Below are 23,999 nucleotides of genomic sequence, written 5' to 3' on the forward strand. Positions count from 1 at the left end.
TTATGGTACTTTTCACATTTTATTCAGCACAAAGGAAAAGTTATAATGAATATTTCATTTGTCACAGCTACAAGCTACATAGCGAAGCAAGTGACTTAATAACTTTATATGTAAGTTAGAGAATGAAGGCCACACCAAAGTATTTGTAACTCCAATTGTTCCTACTAATGAAATTCCAAATAGACTTCATCAAAAGCAAGCACAGGGATCATACATCTTAGAAGTAGAACATCAAAGAAAACTTCACTGAATTTAATGTTTTAATATTTTTTATATATATAACATTTCTATAGTTTTTGAAATGTTTCCTCCTTTTTAATGACTTATATATCTGAAAAGTGTAACAGTCATAGCTTGACAAATGAATCATAAAATTTCATTTGGTGTGGCAATGATATATACAATTTACATATAATTCCAAATCTTGTGACACAAGAAAATATAATACAGATTCTGTTACAAAAAAGTAAATGTAATAGATGCAAAAGAAATCTACAAATTAACAAGAGGCCCATGGGCCTTAACGGTCACCTGAGATTTGAAATATTTCAGTTAATCTAATTGACCCTTTTTAGCCCCACACATCAGTCCCTGGGGGTCTGTCAGGGCCAACATGTGCATATCATTAAGCTGTCATCCAATGCTGATAATGTTAACAAATTAAATGTCAACAATTAAATGATTGTCAAAAATGTGGAAAGTCATCCCTATATAAACTATTGTAAAGTCTACCCCCTCCCCAGTAATAATATTAAAGTATTCATTGGACCAATCCAAAATTTTTTTGTGGTGGGAATATAACTATGACTATAATGCATTCCATGTTCACAAAAAAATGGAAATCTTAGGACAACTATAAAATGCTCAAATGAACAAAGGGTAGAAACATTCATATGAAACAACTTCATATCTTATATAAAGCCTATCAATTAATTTTCAAAATTGAGGCTAACGAGTGATCCCAGGGGAAAATTGGTACCCACAATTCAATGATCGGTTCTGTGTCACACTGATCTTCTATAACTCTCCCTTATTTTTTCTTTCTTAATATTCTGATTCAAAGAACAAATGGAACCTTCATGTACATGTGAAGTTTGAGAAACATCCCTTTTCAAGAAATAGTGATAATATAACAAACTTTAATTCTTCAAATCTAAGATGGGTGTCTGACGACCATTCTATTTTTCTCATCAAAAATCTAAATTGAATTGACACAACTTGATACCAATGGGAACCTACAAGCAAAATTTGAGCAATATTCCTTCAGTACTTTTCAAGAAATTATTTATATCCATTTTTCTAATTAACAGGAGACCAGGGGAATCTTGGTGTACACCATTGAACAATCTCTAATGGTTCTATGTCAGACTGATTTCATTACTTTTCCATTTCTTTTTTTTCCCTCTTCATAATCTGATGACAAGAACAAGTGAAGTTTGCAAAACACTCCTCCAGTACTTTAAGAAATACAATGTAGCTACAAAAATCTTCTAGTTCTCAAAATCAAAGATGGCCACCTGTCAGTCATTTTGTTTTAACACAACTGGGAACTAAGGGGAACCTACTCATCATGTTATAGAAATGTACCTCCAGTACTTTGACATAATGATAACAAGGATTGTTATGGACATAGAGATGATGGATGCAGGGCGATTTGAATAGTCCACCATCTGATGATGGCAGGATAAAAATAGGAATGATGTGACAAGAATTTTCATCACTGAAATAAACTTGTTCAAAAATAATGAAATTAAAACCTTTTCAGGGTAATACAATTTCCTATCATAATTATAATGAATACCAAGTTTCAAAGAGATTGTTAGAAAAATGTAGGAGATAACAAAAATTAACAGACAGATAAACTACACCATAACACATTGTTCATCAAATTTGACCAGTCCTAATAGAAATTGGAAGAGGAAGCTTTTCCAAACCAATTGGTAGCAATAATAAGCTATGAATGTCTATCTATACATGGCTTCACAGAAGCAGCATTCGTATTCCTCCTCGATGGCTGCCTTTGTCGGAATCCTGCAACACTTTGTGTGGAGCCAACGTCCACACACGCAACACTGGACCCATCTTTTGTGTCCTTTAGGTATCCTACAATCTGGCATGTCACACTTAGAGTCCGACTTTGCTGCTCCAGCATTGAGCAAAGATGCCTTAACATATTGTCTATATCTTTGGCAATGCACTTGTCTCATGACTGCTATGGGAACATCCTTGGCAATGCATTCCGCATTCATCAGGGTGAACACACCGCATGAATTACTGTCGGTCTGTTTGCTGCTTCTGATCTCCGGGAAGTTCCACACACCAAACTGTTCAGTAACATCTGGAAGTCTGTCCCGATTGGCCATGAATTCTGCCCACATCCTTGTCCATTTCTGACCAACCTCCCCATTCATAGAGTCCAGAACGTAGACAAGTCTTTGCTTTACGTCTGCAACCAGCAACACCCAGTGATTCCCATTGATGCATATTGGCAGGAATACATGAGTGTATTTGGAGAACTGAACCTGAAAATAACAAAATAGAATTGTAAAATTTCTGCTTAGTATATATAGACCATGGGCTGTAAGTTGACAAAAAATGCAATATGTGCCAAGTTGCATTCCAAATTTGGTCAGTATGTATTTAATTAGTCTTCAATTCAATCAACATTACATTTGATAAGCTGAAGGTAATTCTTTGTATCAATGTAGAAGATCCTTATCTGAGTTTCCTCTGGCCCTGACACTAACATTAAGTGAGATGTTAAAAGAAATTGTCGGGTAACATGGGTAAAATTAATTTTGACTTTGTTTTTCTTACATCAACACAGCATTTAAAAAGTTAATTTCTCCTGCTAAATAATAACAATTAAGTAGGCTAAGTACACATTTAAATATGCACAGCTAAAGACCTGATATGATTACAGTGGGTTAATAGATGAAAAATGATCATATGCATGTTCATACCACTTGTTTTTATCTTAATTCAACCATAACAACTGCTAATTGTAATGTGGTTCCGTTACACATGTCCTCCAAATGCCCCAGTAGTCGTACCAATGTGTTTGGCATCCCTCAAAACCCCTACATAGCAATTTTCATTCAAATCGAACAATATCTGAACTTCCACCAATCATAGGCCATGAAATGGAGGCCATTTTGTTAAATTGTGAAAATGAGGCTACGACAGTGACCGGTGTCCAATACCCAAATTCATTAAAATCAAAAAATATTTAAATTTAAATCTGTGTCTAATACCCAATTTCATTAAAATCAGATACTATTTAAATTTTGACCTATCAGAGGCCATGATGGCCATCTTTGATTTCTGATCTACCTTGCATACATCCATTTATGTGAGGAAAGAATAAAATTTAATAGCGAGAACATTATGGAAAGATTTTCCTTGTCCATTATTTACCTTCTTAAACATCCAGTGATCCAGGTGACCTTGATCCCATTGAACGGCTGTGTACGAGGGAAGGACATAAATGTGTCTGTTTGATTCTGATGTGTTCTGCTCCATCTTTTTCAGTGCCAAGAAGGAGTTGATGACCTGAAACAGCAATACAATATTACCTGTTAACATCTCATCTTAAATTCGTGGTATCTTACAGATCCATTGTAGAGATAATTAGAACGTAGACCTGACCGTCCAGTTTATGTTGTGATAAATAGAACACAGAGTGACCATCTAGTATATGTTGTGATAAATAGAACACAGAGTGACCATCTAGTATCTGTTGTGGTAACTAGAACACAGAGTGACCATCTAGTATATGTTGTGGTAACTAGAACACAGACCTGACCATCTAGTATATGTTGTGGTAACTAGAACACAGAGTGACCATCTAGTATATGTTGTGGTAACTAGAACACAGACCTGACCATCTAGTATATGTTGTGGTAACTAGAACACAGAGTGACCATCTAGTATATGTTGTGATAAATAGAACACAGACCTGACCATCTAGTATATGTTGTGATAAATAGAACACAGAGTGACCATCTAGTATATGTTGTGATAAATAGAACACAGAGTGACCATCTAGTATATGTTGTGATAAATTGAACACAGACCTGACCATCTAGTATATGTTGTGATAAATAGAACACAGAGTGACCATCTAGTATATGTTTTGTTATTAGAATCGAGACCTGACCATCAAAGATTTTTTATCAGCCGATACATGAAAATATCAATCTTGGAAGGAAAACAAGAGCTGTTGGAGAACAGCAAAGCTGGTCTCGCAAATGTTTGTCAATAAATAATTAAAATATATTAATTGGAATGTTTGGCAAATTGCATTAATAATATTTTTATTGTTTACTTGATCAGATTATGTTTTTTGAATTTTCAAAACCATACCAATTTTTATACATATATATAAATTATTTATTGACAAACATTCGGGAGACAAGCTATGTTGTTGTAGATTAAATGAATATATTAGATACAAATGTAATTGCTTTTGGACATATTTCTTCAATTTTTTGAAAAAATATTATCCTAATGAGAGTTGTCTACCTTGAAAAATGTGGACCGGTATAAATTGTCTAATGTGAGCATTTTCACATTGTTTTATTTTCAGTTTCACCCCAAGAAGGAATAGTGTAACTCCATAGAGACTCTTTTAACAAATATCAGCACCCTAGTACAATCATAAAGTGATGTGTTAATAGCTGTCAAAATTTGCACAAAAATTTTAAAAATGTGTTTTTTCCCCCAAAAAATCTTTCAGTTTAACTCTGGCAAGGGATAGCTTAACCCCCACAGGGAACCTAATACCATGTATTACTATGCCTTTCAACACTTACAACATAAACTTAACACAAAGTCCAAAGATTTAAAAACAAAAACAAAAAAACACAGATTTAAAAAGAATAAAATCCATCTTTTTTAAAGTTTTACACCAGGAAGGGATTGTCTTACTACATAGGGACTCTATTGCCAAATATCAGCACCCTAGTACAATTATAAAGTGATGTATCAATACCTTTCAACACTTGCACCAAAACCTTAACGCAATTTTTTTTAAGTCCAAACATTTTCAAAAATCTGTTTTTTTCCCCAAAAAAAATCTTTTAGTTTAACTCCAGCAGGGGATAGTTTAACCCCAACAGGGATCATATTACCATAAATTACTATGCCTTTCAACTCTCGCACCAAAAATTTAACATTTTAAAAACCAACGCTGACGCCGGAGTGACAATTAACATAAGCTCTCACTCTTCTTCGAAGAGACGAGCCAAAAATTGCACATACAAATTTAATTCAATGCTTTTAAGCTGAATAATTAAGAACTGCTTTTACCTTGTCGTTTATCCACTTCCCATCCTCTAGAGTTGCCATGTCCACCGCCTCTAGTGTCTCGCCGCCAACTGTGAGTCTTTGTGTTGGGTAGAGTTGTGGGATCTCGTGAATGTCAACATCCTCAAGATGGCTTGGTACCTCCTTGAGTGTTTGTGCAATGGTCATCAGTGGCTGAAACTGATGACTGGCCATAACACATACTGCAGATGTAAGCATAGCCACTGATGTTTTCACTGACAAGTCCAAATCCAAATGTCTCAGATGAGGTAACAATAGTGTACCAAAGCACTCTAACTCTGCCTCCGATACACTGATAACCTCCTTCAAGAAACTCTGTTGTGGACAGTGGTGATATTGAAAACCTAAAGTGTTCAGAGATATCTTTGATAAGTTCAGTTCACTTATAAACTTAAAAAGTTCATTCAGACTGCCATCTGAACTGACATCTTCAATGTATTTCCCAACAGTGTCCTGCATACAAGAAACTGTACCCTCTTCAGAAGTATTGTCACAGGTGTCCTGCGCACACAAATCTGTCTCATGAGCGGTCTGATCTTTGAACAGTTTCAGGTGGTCTATGTTTGTTTTCCTCTTTAGAGTATGTCCTGAATCGTTCTGAAGAGTGGCACACTTGCCATCTATATTGACTACTTTATATGGACCATGGTAGTTCGGATCTAGATTTCCCTTCTTCTTTGTAGCAGCCTTCCTTGCATTATGAATCAGAACCATATTTCCCACACAAATGTCCTCATAACGCCTCCCTTTTCGCTGTCTTTCTTTGAAGTTTTTCTTTTGCTTTTCATGGGCTTTATCAATGTTCACCTTAGCTGTCTGGGCAATCCTCAGCGAGGCTTCTTCCCTCTGCTCAACATATTGACGTTTGGCCTCTTCCGTTGTTGTCGATGCCTCATGATCAGCCTGCAGTTAAAAGAAAACTATTATAAATGGAAATGCATCAATTGAAAATAGCATTCTCGGTAATTAAAAAAGAAAAGAACATTAAAATCTCAGAGCAAGGTTACTTCTTTTTTTTTCTTGCAAAGTACATAATTAGACTGACTCCCTTTTGTCATTTCATTCAATATTAACAAGCTGGAACACTTGCCCACTTTCTTCTGTTTGATAAGTAATGGAACACATTGAGTTTACTTATTGCCGTTTTAAACAGAGCCTTGAATTGAAACTCTACCAGGCCTATTTTTGAAACATTTACAACATGTACATTCATAACGAACGTTATTTCAACTAATTTCACAAATATATTACTATGGACACATATTACGAGCACATCATCATAACAGGATAAAAAGAAAATAATGTCCTTTCTTCGTCAACAATTCTGCGACCTGAACATTTTGTAGTGTTATAAACCTTTACCCCTTGATAAAATGATTAAGCTATATTATCCCCAAATATCCCATTAACTTTACTTCTCACCAGTTGCGCAAGAGTCCATTGTAACATAATTCCCTATAATGGATGTATTGAACAGGTGCATACCATCAAACTGTCATCCCAGGCAGATAATGTTAATCATGTTAGAATGAATCCCAATAGAAATTGAACAAGAGTATTTGATTCCACCATATCTGAATTTGAGAAGAAGATTTTTGAATTTGACCCTTTTTGGCCCTGCCCCTCTGGCCCCTGGTAGGTGGGGACCATATAATTCACAATTTTGGTTGACGTTTATATAGCCATAGAAGCTTCCTGCCAAATTTCATTGAATTTGGTTCAGCTGTTTAGGAGAAGAAGTCGAAAATTTTAATTGTTTACAGATGCACGACGAACAAAGCCGATTAGAATAGGTCACTTGAGACTTTGACTTTGTCTCAGGTGACCTAAAAAGTTGGAAATTGCCCCAATTCAAATGCAAAATAGACTGGCAGACTTGCACAAGTCCTGCGTTTTTTGTTCCTTTTTTTCAATTTATTTGTACATCCCTGATATAGTTTTACCATTCTGTTTGAGCTACACTTACGAAAAAAAATATCATTTGCACAATTGAAATATAATATTAAGATAAAAAGTTTTTATTTTGAGTATCAAATAAAAAAAAAGAACACACACAAATCTGCAACTTCATGTATACATTATAAAAGCATAGCACCTATATATTTTTAAAATTTGTTTTGAATGTTTTACTGCAGAACTATTTTTTCCTGGGAACATTTTTGCTAATCTTCTTAATAAAGCAACACTAAAAAGATAAACGGCAATAAATCACACCTACATGTACATGATGACATATCATGACTAGATTGGAACATCATGAAATGGACACTTAACTGTGATTAGCTTTTGAATGATTCTTCCAGCATACCAAGTACGACATTCCATAAAAATCTATTTATATTCAGTAAACCATAAGTAAAAATGGGCAATAAATCAATAAATTTCTATTGAATTAATGTCATTTTTAAACTCATCTAAACTTGCTAATTAAATGACAGAAGACTTGATATATCAAATGCAGTGAAGATCTTACTATTAAACCTTATCTATCACATTCAAAAGGTCTGATAAGAAAATTAAAAATGGCAATAACTCTTTACATACCAATTGAATAAGTCTTATTTTGAAGTTGTCCTTTAAGGCTGAAGTTTCATCACAGTTATTTTCCAAATCTTCAAGATCTTTCTGATTATAAGGCCACAAACAAATTTTCCCAAGTTATCATGTTCACAGAAACAAATAGTAATTTAATAACAAAGGGCGGCAATTCTGCAAATTACTGTTCAATAATAAGCGTTTGTGAACTTATCTTGTTTACAAAGACCAACAATAATATTATTACAAAGAGCAATAACAATATATACAGAGTTTCATATTCATACCTTACGTAATATTTACTCAAGTTATCATGTTCACAAGGTCTAATAATAATATTACAAAGGGTAATAACTCTGTTGGTAATTGTTGTATAAATCCCAATTTTAATACTTGTCTGATATCTTATTGACATTACACTGCACACAAAGTTTCTACATACCGGTACTTAGTTGATATTTATTCAAGTTATCATGTTCACAAAGTCCAATAAAAATATTATTGCAAAGGGCAATAACTCTGTAAGTTACGGTTGAGTTATTCTGATTTTCGAACTTGTTAGAGATCTTATCAATCTTGGTAAACATTTACTCAAGTTATTGTGTTCACAAAGAAAAGCTAACAGACACGACACAGGACAAAAGATTATCACAATAGCAAGGTCACCATGACCTATAGTGATAGTCCATCAATCCATTAATTTTCAAGTAAAACTGAAATTAATTGGCACAACAAGGGACCATGGGGAATCTACAAATGCAGTTTGAGGAATATCCCTCCATCTGATGATGGTGGGCTAACAAGAAGTCCAGAGAGCCTGTATTGCTCACCTAGTTTGATTTGACCCAATGTCAATAAAATGTTCAAGTTAAATTCATTAATAGTTTTCTTTGTTAAGGACAAACAATGCTGTATATAGTTATGTCTCTAAGGGTATGAAAAGACCTGAAAATCATGTTTACAACATGATGGTGTTTAAAAACCCCAGGGCCTATTTCTATAACAGGGTTGTGTTTATTTCTTGATGACAAGCAAGGCTATATATGATAATGGGGTATGGGTTATTTGGTCAGACTCACCATTAATGCAAAATCTGTTCCTTTTTACCCAGGGATGTTTTTGATCAAATTTGGTTAAATTTCTATATATTACTTTATGACAAGTAGTGATTTAAATGTTGACATATGCTGTACTTTGTATGGCATAAGCTCTCTGGCCCTTCAAGCCAGGTGAGCTGAAAATAACAGGAAAGTGTACTGGAACTAACCTGTAAGTTGTTTCCAAAGTCTTTTGGGAGCTGACTTGGGTACCTTGCTTCTCGGCCATACAGAAGAAAGAATGGACTGTACTTTGTGCTGGATTGTGGTTTGGTTCTCATGGCAAACAAAGCTCCATCCAAAAAGGCATCCCAGTTAGTCTGATGCTCATTGACCATCTTACGCAGAGTACTGAAATAATTATACAAATTTATCACATAACTGACCCATCCTGCCGTTAAATAATGTAATACACCCATATTCGATTGGATGACATCATGAAATGAAAATAAAGATTTAAGATGTTGAGAAATTAGGGATAAGATTCTATGTCAATTATGTATGAGCAGTGGATATACATCATCCACCCTCTCCCCATCCCCTTGAAGGATCGAGGGGCTAGTCCAAATTTACTGTAGGATATACAAGAAAGTCACAATTTCAATAAAACACCAGAAGATATCTATAAGATACCCGTAAGATATTCTATCCCTAACAAGATGAGCTGTTGTAGAACAACATAAGTCATATTGCAAATGTTTGTCAATAAATGATTTAAATATATCAATTGGTATTGTTTTGCCAAACATGTCAAAAAGCATATTAAATTCACAAAATATCTTTCAGTTCAACTCAGGAATGTGATGGTTAAACCCCACAGGGACACAGATGTCGAATATCAGTACTCTAATACAATTTTTAATGCTGCATTAATGCCTGTTAACACCAAAAGATATCAAAAAGCAGGGTTTTTTTTCCAAAAAAATGTAAGGTTAACTCTGAAAGGGGATAGTATAACACTGCAGGGACACCACATATAAATGTGCCTTTAAACACTTGCATCAAAATGTTAATATTGAAAAACCAATGCCAATGATATTTGATTCTGCCATGTCTGGGTCTGGGAGAAGAAAATTTTGAAATATCAGTTAATTTGACCACTTCTGGCCCCACCTTGAGGGCCCTGGGTGGTGGGGATTATACAATTTAAAATTTTGGTTAAATTGTTTAGCCAATAAAGATTTCTGTAAAAAATTCATCAAAAATGGTTCAGGAGTTTTTGAGAAAGAGATGAAAATGTGAAAAAGTTCTTGAGAAAGAGATGAAAATGTGAAAATGGTTACTAATGATGGGCAACTCCAAATTAGAAATGGTCACTGAACTTGACCTAAAAATAGGGGCAGAGATCAAAAGCAAACCTAGAGAAATTTGATCACATTTCATTGTTTGAACTTTCCAACTAAATTGCCCTTTGATTTTGATTCAGTGACCTTGATCTTTGGACAATTGATTCCTTGTTTAATTCCAACTAAGTTTGCTTACTGTATAAGGTCTAGGCAAAATGGTCATTAATAAAAAGCTAGATCTTGACCTTTGACCCAGTGACCGTGACAGTTGGCAAAAGGATTCCTTTTTTACATTCAAACCAACTTTCATTTCTTATCTCATGAAAAATGTAAATCAGTGATAACACAAACAAGAGGCGGTCACCTGATTTTTTTTTTAAATATTTCAGTAAATTTGATTGACACTTTTTGGGATCAGTCAGGGCCAACATGTGCATACCATTAAGCAGTCACCCATGCTGATAATGTTAACAAATTTATAGTGAATTTCAAAACAACTAAAACAAAATTAATGATAGTCAAAAATGTGATTTCCCTATAACTAAAGTAAAGTTTATCCCCTCCCATGGGGCAAATGTGAGAACCCAGGGCTAGGAAATTCACAATTATGGTAAAGCACCTTAAGACCCTTCCATCTGTGAAGAGTATTTGATTCTACCTTAATTGGGTTGTAAGAAGAAGATTTTTGAAATTTCAGTCAATTTGACCCTTTTTGGCATGCCCACCAGCCCCTGGGCGTCAACCAGGGCCAACATGTACATACCATCAAACTGTCATCCTATGCTAATAATTTGAACCAAGTTAGAATGAATTCCAATACAAATCCAACCAAAAATAGTCAAAATGTGATTTCCTTATAGAAACTATAGTAAAGTTTACCCCCTCCCCAGGGGCAAACGTGAGACCCCAGGTTCATGAAATTCACTATTTTGGTAAAGCACCTTCAAGACCCTTCCATCTATGAAGAGTGTTTGATTCTACCATATCTGAGAGTAGAGAAGAAGATTTTTGAAATAATAGTCCAAAATGTGATTTCCCTATACAAACTATAGTAAAGTTTACTCTATGAAGAGTGTTTGATTCCACCTTATCTGAGAGAAGATTTTTGAAATTTTAGTCAATTTGACCCTTTTTGGCCCTGCCCCTCAGGCCCCTGGGGGATGGGGACCATATAATTCACAATTTTAGTTGACCTTTAGCCATAGAAACTCTCTGCCAAATTTCATTGAATTTGGTTCAGTGGTTTTGGAGAAGAAAATGTAAATTGTTTACGGATGGACGACACACGACACACGACGCACGACACACGACGGCAGATAAAAGGCGATTAGAAAAGGTCACTTGAGACTTTGTCTCATGTGACCTAAAAATGTAACTTTGACCTCTACACCATGACTTTGACCTTTGATCAGTTCACATCTTGCGTATTTCACATCTTTCACATCTTGTGTATTTGCTTCATCATATGATTTAATGTTTATAAGTAAGAGATACATATATTTGACCTTGACCTTTGACACCAAGAGCTTAGTTGGCAAACTACTTTAATTCTGATCAACATAGCTTAATTGTGTTACAACACAAAACTGTCAGTTCTCAAGTACTTTGAAAAAATCATAACAAACTTAAAATGTCAAAATCAAAAATGGCTACCTGTCAGCCACTCTGTTTTCAAATCAGACTCAAAATGAAACATGCTAACGTAGGGACCAAGGAGAATCAACATTTTAAGAGTGAGAAATATCCCTCCTGGAGAGAAACTACAGACAAGATCAATAAGATTCCTATGTTTGATAATAGTAAAACTAAATACTCAAATAAAAAATGCCTTTCTGTAAAAAATATTTTAATTGAAATGCCTTCTTTAAAAATTCTACTACATATCATGATGATAAATTATTTAATGTAAAATGAAGGTGATCTCCAGGTAAAAAAAAATAATTGCACTGAAAAGACAAACAATGCCAAACAATAATAGTCTTGTCAAAAAAACTTACGCCTTCAATGTCTGATTAGTTCTTTCGTCTAGTCCATTGGTCTGAGGATGATATGCTGCCGTTACTCTATGCTGGATGTTCCATTCGGTACAGAGTTGATCATTCACCTGACAGAAAAAGACAAAAAGGTTTATTAAAATGTAATTCATACAATCGGTACTTTTATGTTTACATTTTTTATATGAATATTCCTGTGACTATTAACTGGTAGTGTTTGAGATAGAGCCAAAACATATATTTTCCTTTGGTATTTTATTCTTTTTAACCACTAATTGGAAATATCAACTTTGACTGATGGGATGGATCACCTAGATTCAACTAGAACCATCATCTGCGGGCCAACTCATATATATATATCCCACCTATTAGGTTATTTTCAGAATAATGAAATTAATTGTACTTTTGTAACAAAGGATCAGAGTCAATCTAGCTTTCCTAAATGGAGAGGTAAATTCTACCTCTTATAGATTATCCTTGCTTTTACATCAAATTAATATCATCAAATACTTTCAAAATTTGAAAAGCTTTAAATCAGGCCTGAACCGAACTTGGAGACACCACCTTGGGAAATTCAATCCAGTATGCTATATGGTAGGAAATGACCAGAAATCAACACCAGTCATTACAGTAGATGCGTCGATCGTAGTCGAAGACCAACAATGACCTCAACTACAGTGAGTTACAGTGAGTTAAATTAGCCAGATATGAAAATTGAAAAATTAAAAATAGACATAACGTTTACCTGGTTCACAAACTCCTTTCCCTGGTCTGTTAGTATGGCATTCATTGCTCCATGACGGGCAAACAGCTGCTTGAAGCATCTGGCAACAACAGTGGCATGCTTTGATGGTATTGGAAAAGCTTCAACCCACTTGGTGAAGTAATCTGTAGCAGTGAATATGTATTTGTTGCCAGTTTCTGTCTCAGTCAGAGGTCCAACTAGGTCAACACCAACCAGTTCAAACGGGCTAGAGACCTACAAAGAAATAATGTGTTCTGAAATTCTTATGTACAAACATGCATTAGTGAGACAAATTTTATGATTTGTCACTATCTTTAATAGTATCTAAGATTGATATAGGATATATATTAAAGTGTTGTTGAGCATATGAAATGCAATTCCAACCAAACAGTTTTGAACTTCAAAATATACCAAAAGACTCATTTACTAATAAAAACTATAGCTACTCATTCCGCTTAATTCTTATTACAAGGTATTGTTTGAATCCATCAAAAATGTTGTACTATTAAATCAATGATCAATGCCATTACTATATCTTGTGAAATCTGTAATGTATTATGTCTTTTAAATGTTGTGAAGATTGAGCACCTAAAGACAATTTTTGCCATAAGGAAGAGGGTAAATTTCAATTAGTGATGTGAGCCAGGGTACGAGGTAACAACACAGCCAATTCCCTTCATTGACATCATTAGGGAGTTTTAGCCATTTCATGAGTATACCTATATCAGAGAGTAAATGAGTTAAACAATGAGATCTCATATTAAAATACCTTGATTTGCTTTAACTCAGGTTTCAGTCCTGGCTTCAGAGGGTCTGACTTCTGGCATGGTTCACATGACTTGATCTGTGTGATAAAAAATCTTTGTTTTACTTTTTAACAGAACTCTAATATTGAAATAAGAACAAACTCCATCCAGGAATGCAGACACTTGAGCACTGAAAACAATCTTAATATGCCCATATATAGATGTGTGCAAGTGAATTTCAGTGAACAAAAAATGATTCATATTTTCAGGAAACTTGTATATTTGAAAACAAGAGATCCCAGAGGGATCTTGGCGACCACCATTGAATGATCTTTATAGGTTTCATGACAGATTGATCTTCTCTCTATTTTTCCCTTCCTCTAATATATTACTAATCTGTGTAAATTGAGAAACATCCCTCCAGTACTTTTCAAACAAGGGGAAGCTACGTATGAAATTTGAGATTAAGCGATAATTGCTGTCTGTCGGCCATGTTGTTTTCAGATTGGTCCTAAATGCAATATCAGGGAACTTCAATTGTCAGATGGTGGGCTAAATAAAGTATGAATTCTCAATTTTCTTGTCTATAGGACATTTTTGTTGACAATGTTGGACGTTTTTGTTGTCTACAGCATAGACATGAAGTACATATACAAGTGTACTAGATATACTACATGTAGCAATTATTTAAGTCACACCTTTGACCTTGATCTCTGACCTTGAGATCAAGGTCACCAAACTCCAATGACACTTCACTTTAGAAAGGGTGATGAAGCTACATCTTAAATGACCTTAAGCTTATATCCTTTTATCTGGACGAGACGTTATTATTAAAACTTATTTGCACTTATTTTACCTGTCACAGTGACCTAAAGTCATTTCATTGCAAATTGGTGATCATGCTATAATTTCATCAAATAATGTCAAAAGTTTAGAAGTCAAGCTCAGACAATACCAGATCAGAGACTTAAAAAAAAATCAATCAAAATACATATTTAATTGTCTTCCTTAATTCCCATTTGAAACATACTGTAATAACCAAATTACAAAACTGATCAACTGCATTATATTCAATTTACTTACATAGTCTTTCACTGTGTCTGTTAGTCCAAACCACCAATATCTGGCCCTTATGGATTGGATAGTCTTGTTTATTCCGCTATGTCCACCAAAGGCACTACCATGGAATTCAGCTAGGATGGCTTCTACTCTGTCCCTTAGAAGTACTTCAGCTCCATTTACATTTCCAGGTATAAACCGATACAAGACATCACCTGTTAAATAGCAAGCATTTCCAACAACTTAGTGAATATCAAAGATAATTCTCAAAACACACTATTAAATTATTTATGGACTGTGACAGTATATCAACTCAATACAGTAATAGGAAGCCAACGGGAAAGACTAATCAGTGTCAAATATGTCTAATGTCACTGTTTTAATGGTTTATAATGGTTATTAAGGAATGAGCCAATATGATCCAACCATGAGAAATGCAAGCCAGTGTTAAATATGTCTAATATCACTGTTTTAATTTATGACTTATACTGGTTATTTAGGAATGAGCACACATGATCCAACCATGAAAAATGCAAGCCAGTGTTAAATATGTCTAATATCACTGGTTTAATGGTTTATAATGGTTATTTAGTACTCAGCCAATATGAGCCAACCATGAGAAATGCAAGCCAGTGTTAAATATGTCTAATATCACTGGTTTAATGGTTTATAATGGTTATTTAGGACTCGAGCACACATGATTGGCCATGAGAAATGCAAGCCAGTGTAAAATATGTCTAATATCACTGGTTTAATGGTTTATAATGGTTATTTAGGAATGAGCACACATGATTTGGCCATGAGAAATGCAAGCCAGTGTTAAATATGTCTAATATCACTGGTTTAATGGTTTATAATGGTTATTTAGTACTCAGCCAATATGATCCAACCATGAGAAATGCAAGCCAGTGTAAAATATGTCTAATATCACTGGTGTAATGGTTTATAATGGTTATTTAGGAATGAGCACACATGATCCAACCATGAGAAATGCAAGCCAGTGTTAAATATGTCTAATATCACTGGTTTAATGGTTTATAATGGTTATTTAGTACTCAGCCAATATGATCCAACCATGAGAAATGCAAGCCAGGTGTTAAATATGTCTAATATCACTGGTTTAATGGTTTATAATGGTTATTTAGGAATGAGCACACATGATTTGGCCATGAGAAATGCAAGCCAGTGTTAAATATGTCTAATATCACTGGTTTAATGGTTTATAATGGTTATTTAGTACTCAGCCAATATGATCCAACCATGAGAAATGCAAGCCGGTGTTAAATATGTCTAATATCACTGGTTTAATGGTTTATAATGGTTATTTAGGAATGAGCACACATGATTTGGCCATGAGAAATGCAAGCCAGTGTTAAATATGTCTAATATCACTGGTTTAATGGTTTATAATGGTTATTTAGTACTCAGCCAATATGATCCAACCATGAGAAATGCAAGCCAGTGTTAAATATGTCTAATATCACTGGTTTAATGGTTTATAATGGTTATTTAGGAATGAGCACACATGATTTGGCCATGAGAAATGCAAGCCAGTGTTAAATATGTCTAATATCACTGGTTTAATGGTTTATAATGGTTATTTAGTACTCAGCCAATATGATCCAACCATGAGAAATGCAAGCCAGTGTTAAATATGTCTAATATCACTGGTTTAATGGTTTATAATGGTTATTTAGGAATGAGCACACATGATTTGGCCATGAGAAATGCAAGCCAGTGTTAAATATGTCTAATATCACTGGTTTAATGGTTTATAATGGTTATTTAGTACTCAGCCAATATGATCCAACCATGAGAAATGCAAGCCAGTGTTAAATATGTCTAATATCACTGGTTTAATGGTTTATAATGGTTATTTAGGAATGAGCACACATGATTTGGCCATGAGAAATGCAAGCCAGTGTTAAATATGTCTAATATCACTGGTTTAATGGTTTATAATGGTTATTTAGGAATGAGCACACATGATTTGGCCATGAGAAATGCAAGCCAGTGTTAAATATGTCTAATATCACTGGTTTAATGGTTTATAATGGTTATTTAGGAATGAGCACACATGATTTGGCCATGAGAAATGCAAGCCAGTGTTAAATATGTCTAATATCACTGGTTTAATGGTTTATAATGGTTATTTAGGACTGAGCACACATGATTTGGCCATGAGAAATGCAAGCCAGTGTTAAATATGTCTAATATCACTGGTTTAATGGTTTATAATGGTTATTTAGTACTCAGCCAATATGATCCAACCATGAGAAATGCAAGCCAGTGTTAAATATGTCTAATATCACCGGTTTAATGGTTTATAATGGTTATTTAGGAATGAGCACACATGATTTGGCCATGAGAAATGCAAGCCAGTGTTAAATATGTCTAATATCACTGGTTTAATGGTTTATAATGGTTATTTAGTACTCAGCCAATATGATCCAACCATGAGAAATGCAAGCCAGTGTTAAATATGTCTAATATCACCTGGTTTAATGGTTTATAATGGTTATTTAGGAATGAGCACACATGATTTGGCCATGAGAAATGCAAGCCAGTGTTAAATATGTCTAATATCACTGGTTTAATGGTTTATAATGGTTATTTAGGAATGAGCACACATGATTTGGCCATGAGAAATGCAAGCCAGTGTTAAATATGTCTAATATCACTGGTTTAATGGTTTATAATGGTTATTTAGGAATGAGCACACATGATCCAACCATGAGAAATGCAAGCCAGTGTTAAATATGTCTAATATCACTGGTTTAATGGTTTATAATGGTTATTTAGGAATGAGCACACATGATTTGGCCATGAGAAATGCAAGCCAGTGTTAAATATGTCTAATATCACTGGTTTAATGGTTTATAATGGTTATTTAGGAATGAGCACACATGATTTGGCCATGAGAAATGCAAGCCAGTGTTAAATATGTCTAATATCACTGGTTTAATGGTTTATAATGGTTATTTAGTACTCAGCCAATATGATCCAACCATGAGAAATGCAAGCCAGTGTTAAATATGTCTAATATCACTGGTTTAATGGTTTATAATGGTTATTTAGGAATGAGCACACATGATTTGGCCATGAGAAATGCAAGCCAGTGTTAAATATGTCTAATATCACTGGTTTAATGGTTTATAATGGTTATTTAGTACTCAGCCAATATGATCCAACCATGAGAAATGCAAGCCAGTGTTAAATATGTCTAATATCACTGGTTTAATGGTTTATAATGGTTATTTAGGAATGAGCACACATGATTTGGCCATGAGAAATGCAAGCCAGTGTTAAATATGTCTAATATCACTGGTTTAATGGTTTATAATGGTTATTTAGTACTCAGCCAATATGATCCAACCATGAGAAATGCAAGCCAGTGTTAAATATGTCTAATATCACTGGTTTAATGGTTTATAATGGTTATTTAGGAATGAGCACACATGATTTGGCCATGAGAAATGCAAGCCAGTGTTAAATATGTCTAATATCACTGGTTTAATGGTTTATAATGGTTATTTAGGAATGAGCACACATGATTTGGCCATGAGAAATGCAAGCCAGTGTTAAATATGTCTAATATCACTGGTTTAATGGTTTATAATGGTTATTTAGGAATGAGCACACATGATTTGGCCATGAGAAATGCAAGCCAGTGTTAAATATGTCTAATATCACTGGTTTAATGGTTTATAATGGTTATTTAGTACTCAGCCAATATGATTGCCACATGAGAAATGCAAGCCAGTGTTAAATATGTCTAATATCACTGGTTTAATGGTTTATAATGGTTATTTAGGAATGAGCACACATGATTTGGCCATGAGAAATGTAAGCCAGTGTTAAATATGTCTAATATCACTGGTTTAATGGTTTATAATGGTTATTTAGGAATGAGCACACATGATTTGGCCATGAGAAATGCAAGCCAGTGTTAAATATGTCTAATATCACTGGTTTAATGGTTTATAATGGTTATTTAGGAATGAGCACACATGATTTGGCCATGAAAAATGCAAGCTAGTGTTAAATATGTCTAATATCACTGGTTTAATGGTTTATAATGGTTATTTAGTACTCAGCCAATATGATCCAACCATGAGAAATGCAAGCCAGTGTTAAATATGTCTAATATCACTGGTTTAATGGTTTATAATGGTTATTTAGGAATGAGCACACATGATTGGCCATGAGAAATGCAAGCCAGTGTTAAATATGTCTAATATCACTGGTTTAATGGTTTATAATGGTTATTTAGGAATGAGCACACATGATTTGGCCATGAGAAATGCAAGCCAGTGTTAAATATGTCTAATATCACTGGTTTAATGGTTTATAATGGTTATTTAGTACTCAGCCAATATGATCCAACCATGAGAAATGCAAGCCAGTGTTAAATATGTCTAATATCACTGGTTTAATGGTTTATAATGGTTATTTAGGAATGAGCACACATGATTTGGCCATGAGAAATGCAAGCCAGTGTTAAATATGTCTAATATCACTGGTTTAATGGTTTATAATGGTTATTTAGTACTGCAGCCAATATGATTCCAACCATGAGAAATGCAAGCCAGTGTTAAATATGTCTAATATCACTGGTTTAATGGTTTATAATGGTTATTTAGGAATGAGCACACATGATTTGGCCATGAGAAATGCAAGCCAGTGTTAAATATGTCTAATATCACTGGTTTAATGGTTTATAATGGTTATTTAGTACTCAGCCAATATGATCCAACCATGAGAAATGCAAGCCAGTGTTAAATATGTCTAATATCACTGGTTTAATGGTTTATAATGGTTATTTAGGAATGAGCACACATGATTTGGCCATGAGAAATGCAAGCCAGTGTTAAATATGTCTAATATCACTGGTTTAATGGTTTATAATGGTTATTTAGTACTCAGCCAATATGATCCAACCATGAGAAATGCAAGCCAGTGTTAAATATGTCTAATATCACCGGTTTAATGGTTTATAATGGTTATTTAGGAATGAGCACACATGATTTGGCCATGAGAAATGCAAGCCAGTGTTAAATATGTCTAATATCACTGGTTTAATGGTTTATAATGGTTATTTAGTACTCAGCCAATATGATCCAACCATGAGAAATGCAAGCCGGTGTTAAATATGTCTAATATCACTGGTTTAATGGTTTATAATGGTTATTTAGGAATGAGCACACATGATCCAACCATGAGAAATGCAAGCCAGTGTTAATATGTCTAATATCACTGGTTTAATGGTTTATAATGGTTATTTAGGAATGAGCACACATGATTTGGCCATGAGAAATGCAAGCCAGTGTTAAATATGTCTAATATCACTGGTTTAATGGTTTATAATGGTTATTTAGGAATGAGCACACATGATTTGGCCATGAGAAATGTAAGCCAGTGTTAAATATGTCTAATATCACTGGTTTAATGGTTTATAATGATTAACATCAAGTCTTTTATTGAAGCCTTGAAACTTAACTAACCTGGATACGTAGTGTTATTTGAAAAAAATATGCTATTAAGGAAGTTTCATTTAATTTTCTTTCAGAATGTTTACCAATTGATTATTCAAGTGTAAAAACCTTTTCCGGAAAGACGTGTTCAAGTCATGGAGGGAAATAACAGATTAAGAAGATTCAATAATAGAGAAAAAATATACTGAAAATACCTATTAAGTTTATTAAATATTTTAGAGTTTATTTGACAAACAATGGTTAAAAAATTATAAATGACTAACTTAAAGATAAATTTAACTCTTCTAGGAAGTATAATTTTGTTGAATTTAAAAAAAACATGATTTAAAAGCTAACTTTCAAGATATTACTAACACTAAAAAAGCATACCGTATGTCCAATACTTTAAATACTTTGATTAGTTATCCATATATATCCTTAAACTTAGAAATATTCAGAAGCATAAAAGAGGAACGTAATATTTTTTAGTTATTTCTTGAGGCACAGTTCATCCCTTTTGGTTTAAACAAGGAAACATGCATTTTTGGTTTATTTTAATCAAAATAGTATTAGTTGTAGAGTAGATAATGTAATGTAATACCATAATTTTAATTATAAAACAATAACATCACGGTCAGTAGCTGCACTTAAGAACCTTATCAAAGATACATGTACATATCATACTCAGAAATGTATATATACGTATTGCTTCAAACAAAGGTGAATTATCTTTATTGAAATTTCTTACTGGATCAAAAAAATGGGAAAAGTTAATTAATATTGCATGGTTATACCCTGTCCCCAGTTTTTGCCAAAATATGAACACATAACTTTAAAATATTTTATAAATGTATATTTTCATATACATAGTTATACTACTTGAACTCTCTCTCTCTCTCTCATATATCTTACTTTCCAATCTAAGACCTCTATACATATATAAAGTGCCTTCTTTTCTTTTTTCAATCACTTCTAAACAATGCTCATATTTACTTTAATATGTATCTATATAAAACAGACATAATTGAGACTTCAATAGTGGGTCAATTTGACATAACCATACTAAAACCTGCTGTTTAATATCATTTCATATTCATTGAATGAAAGGAAATGTGTGAGAATTAAATTGTTTATGTATGATAAATTATTTGCATTTTCATAGCATTCAACAAATACAAAAAAAAAAAAAATACAAAAAAACAAAAAAACAGAAAATAATTCAGAACCAAAAAATGCGGCAATGCATGAATTTAATTGCTTCATTACACTCAACTAGATGGAAAACTTCAACATTGTAATTGTACAAATAATCAACAAAGTCTAATCAAAGGTTAACTAGCTGAAATAGCTAGGTGTGGATATAACAATAAATGGAAATAAGTACATTCCAGTTTAATACAGCATAAACTCAACAACCGTACAACTTCATTTTGTGAATTGAACACATTTAAAAAACAAAATCCAATTAACCATCAGTCATAAGCTAAATTTGTAACAGGAACCATGTGCTGAAATGTTCTTGCTTCACTATATGAAAAGGTTAATTAATGAACAATTTGGTGTTTAACCCAGTTGCTTACATTGATATATGTACATGAAATTAACTATGTGTTTCTCATTCAAATGAATCACATGCAAGGATGTTCCTGCTTTTATTGCAAAATATATATAGCCATCATCAGAATTTCTTCAAAACCAGAAAGAAAAACAATGACAAAACAACACCAATTTTGGAAGGGTTTTTTTTATGCCTGAAAAAATAAATTATAGGCTACATGTACTCTGGGATATATGCATTATATTTCTGATTCTTTGTGAAATAATGTATATTTATTCGCAAATTTTGTTAAGGTCTAATAATAAAGTACATGACAAATACAATATAGTAAAAAGTACCAAACCTTTACCATGTATTTCCTTTATAGTTAGTAGGATGATGTCTCATTTTAAATATATTGATAAATTTCTTATAAAAAATGTTTAGTCTAATTTTCTTATTTAGATAAAGCTATTTTATTAGAAATTGATTTCAAAGTTCTCAGACAAAAAAATTGGAGAAATTCTGATATTGACTGTATATTTTATATAACTGTTTGGTACACATACCTCTCAGAAAGAACTTGCTGGCTTTTAGCTTAAAGTTGTCCCTTCTATTTCTGGCAAACTTTGTAGAGCTGTCCTTGAGATCATCTGGGTAAGAACTACAGGTGGATGAAAGAAAACAGACTAAATCGTGATACTCGTCTGGGTCCATGTTGTAGATGTCATTGAGAATCGATAGGAGCATCAACATTTATATCATATATTTTTCTAGAAGAATTTGATTGGTTGATTCTGTCAAATTAGTTTTTACTGTCAGTGAAGATGCTGTCAAATGGAATATACAACATGGCAGACGAAAAGTCTAGGACAAGAGCTAAAGGAAACCCCAAAGTGGTTTAATAATTGATACAAATATTACACAGGTAAGTGATTCCTGGTCCCCTTCTACCCTACAGCTCCACCTCCCATTATGGAGAACAATGACTTGTTTTTTTAACCAAACATAGCCAATTATATGATTCTCACCTGAGATATCAAGGGTTACAGTTAATTAGGGTGACATTTACACACATATTGATTATGTGTTATGTTTGGCATATAGGTCAACATGCGCTTAATGTGCTATTTCAAGAATTAAGAAATAAATAAATTTAAATTTATTTCAAACTAGATCAAATTTAAATGTAACTTCTGAAAGAGTTACATTTACATACAAACACTTTCTTAGGAAATCTCACACCAAAATATATCTATCACTCTATTATAAGACACATGGTACAATTTTCCATGAAAGTATTTATAACACTTACTATCCTTGTATTATTTTTTTGATATAAATGCATATCAAAAATGGTGCATATTTTTACTCTCAATAAATATTATATATATGTACTTCTGTTCTTTGAACTCTTAAAATGGAAGTTTTGGCTGATATGGCACATCAAAAGAGAAATTGTTGGATAAAACAGGAGGAAATCTAAACATAAACATAAAGCTTTAATTAATACAACTGTTTCAAGTTTTTTTTATTCATCATCAAATATTAAACAAATTTACTCAAAAGTTGTTATAATTTTTTCATTAAATTAGTTCTATAAGCTTATAATCACTTGGGTGTCTATATAATATTGTTTCATAACCTAACTCTGAACTCTGAATGAGCTGGACGTAATAGTATAAAGTGCATCTCATCTTCTACATTATTTTTTTACAGACTGTGTACAGTACAAATTCTTTCAAATCTCGTAATGTCATTATAGCACCGAGACTCAATGTAAAGAGAACATGCCTGTATATGAAATTTACTTAATATTTGTTTGGTATTGGATTTAAGAGACCATAATAAATCATTATAACTGCAGTGATATTTGACCTATTGAACTTGTGCTTGCATTTCTCATGGCTGGATCAGGTGAGCTCACCTCAAAATTTCCATAATCAATCATTATAACAGTGATATTTGACCTATTGAACTTGTACTTGCATTTCTCATAGCTGGATCAGGTGAGCTCACCTCAAAATTTCCATAATCAATCATTATAACAGTGATATTTGACCTATTGAACTTGTGCTTGCATTTCTCATGGCTGGATCAGGTGAGCTCACCTTAAAATGACCGTAATAAATCATTATAACAGTGATATTTGACCTATTGAACTTGTGCTTGCATTTCTCATGGCTGGATCAGGTAAG

At 33.4% G+C, this 23,999-nt stretch overlaps 1 protein-coding gene across 1 annotated transcript; it reads right to left on the reverse strand.

Annotated features, from left to right (window-relative positions):
* LOC117339481 lies at window positions 1-23,999 on the reverse strand. Its single transcript, XM_033901091.1, has 9 exons — window positions 22,371-23,999; window positions 14,815-15,005; window positions 13,755-13,829; window positions 12,986-13,219; window positions 12,244-12,350; window positions 9,131-9,311; window positions 5,311-6,231; window positions 3,418-3,552; window positions 1-2,522 (listed from the first exon to the last, which is right to left on the reverse strand). The coding sequence occupies exons 1-9, from the start codon at window positions 22,555-22,557 to the stop codon at window positions 1,965-1,967; spliced, it is 2,589 nt and encodes an 862-aa protein (XP_033756982.1). The 5' UTR covers window positions 22,558-23,999; the 3' UTR covers window positions 1-1,964.

Source organism: Pecten maximus, chromosome 12, assembly GCF_902652985.1.
Source record: "Pecten maximus chromosome 12, xPecMax1.1, whole genome shotgun sequence".
In the NCBI taxonomy this organism is placed as follows: domain Eukaryota; kingdom Metazoa; phylum Mollusca; class Bivalvia; order Pectinida; family Pectinidae; genus Pecten; species Pecten maximus.

Bases quoted from the DNA above. Each gene is read 5' to 3' on its own strand.
- LOC117339481 (XM_033901091.1), bottom strand. From the start codon at position 22,557: ATGTTGATGCTCCTATCGATTCTCAATGACATCTACAACATGGACCCA. The intron at 13,830-14,814 runs GTAAGTAAATTG...TTTATCACACAG, and splicing joins CAGACACAGTGAAAGACTAT to ATCAAGTCATGTGAACCATG. The intron at 13,220-13,754 runs GTATTTTAATAT...ATTTCTTTGTAG, and splicing joins CTGAGTTAAAGCAAATCAAG to GTCTCTAGCCCGTTTGAACT.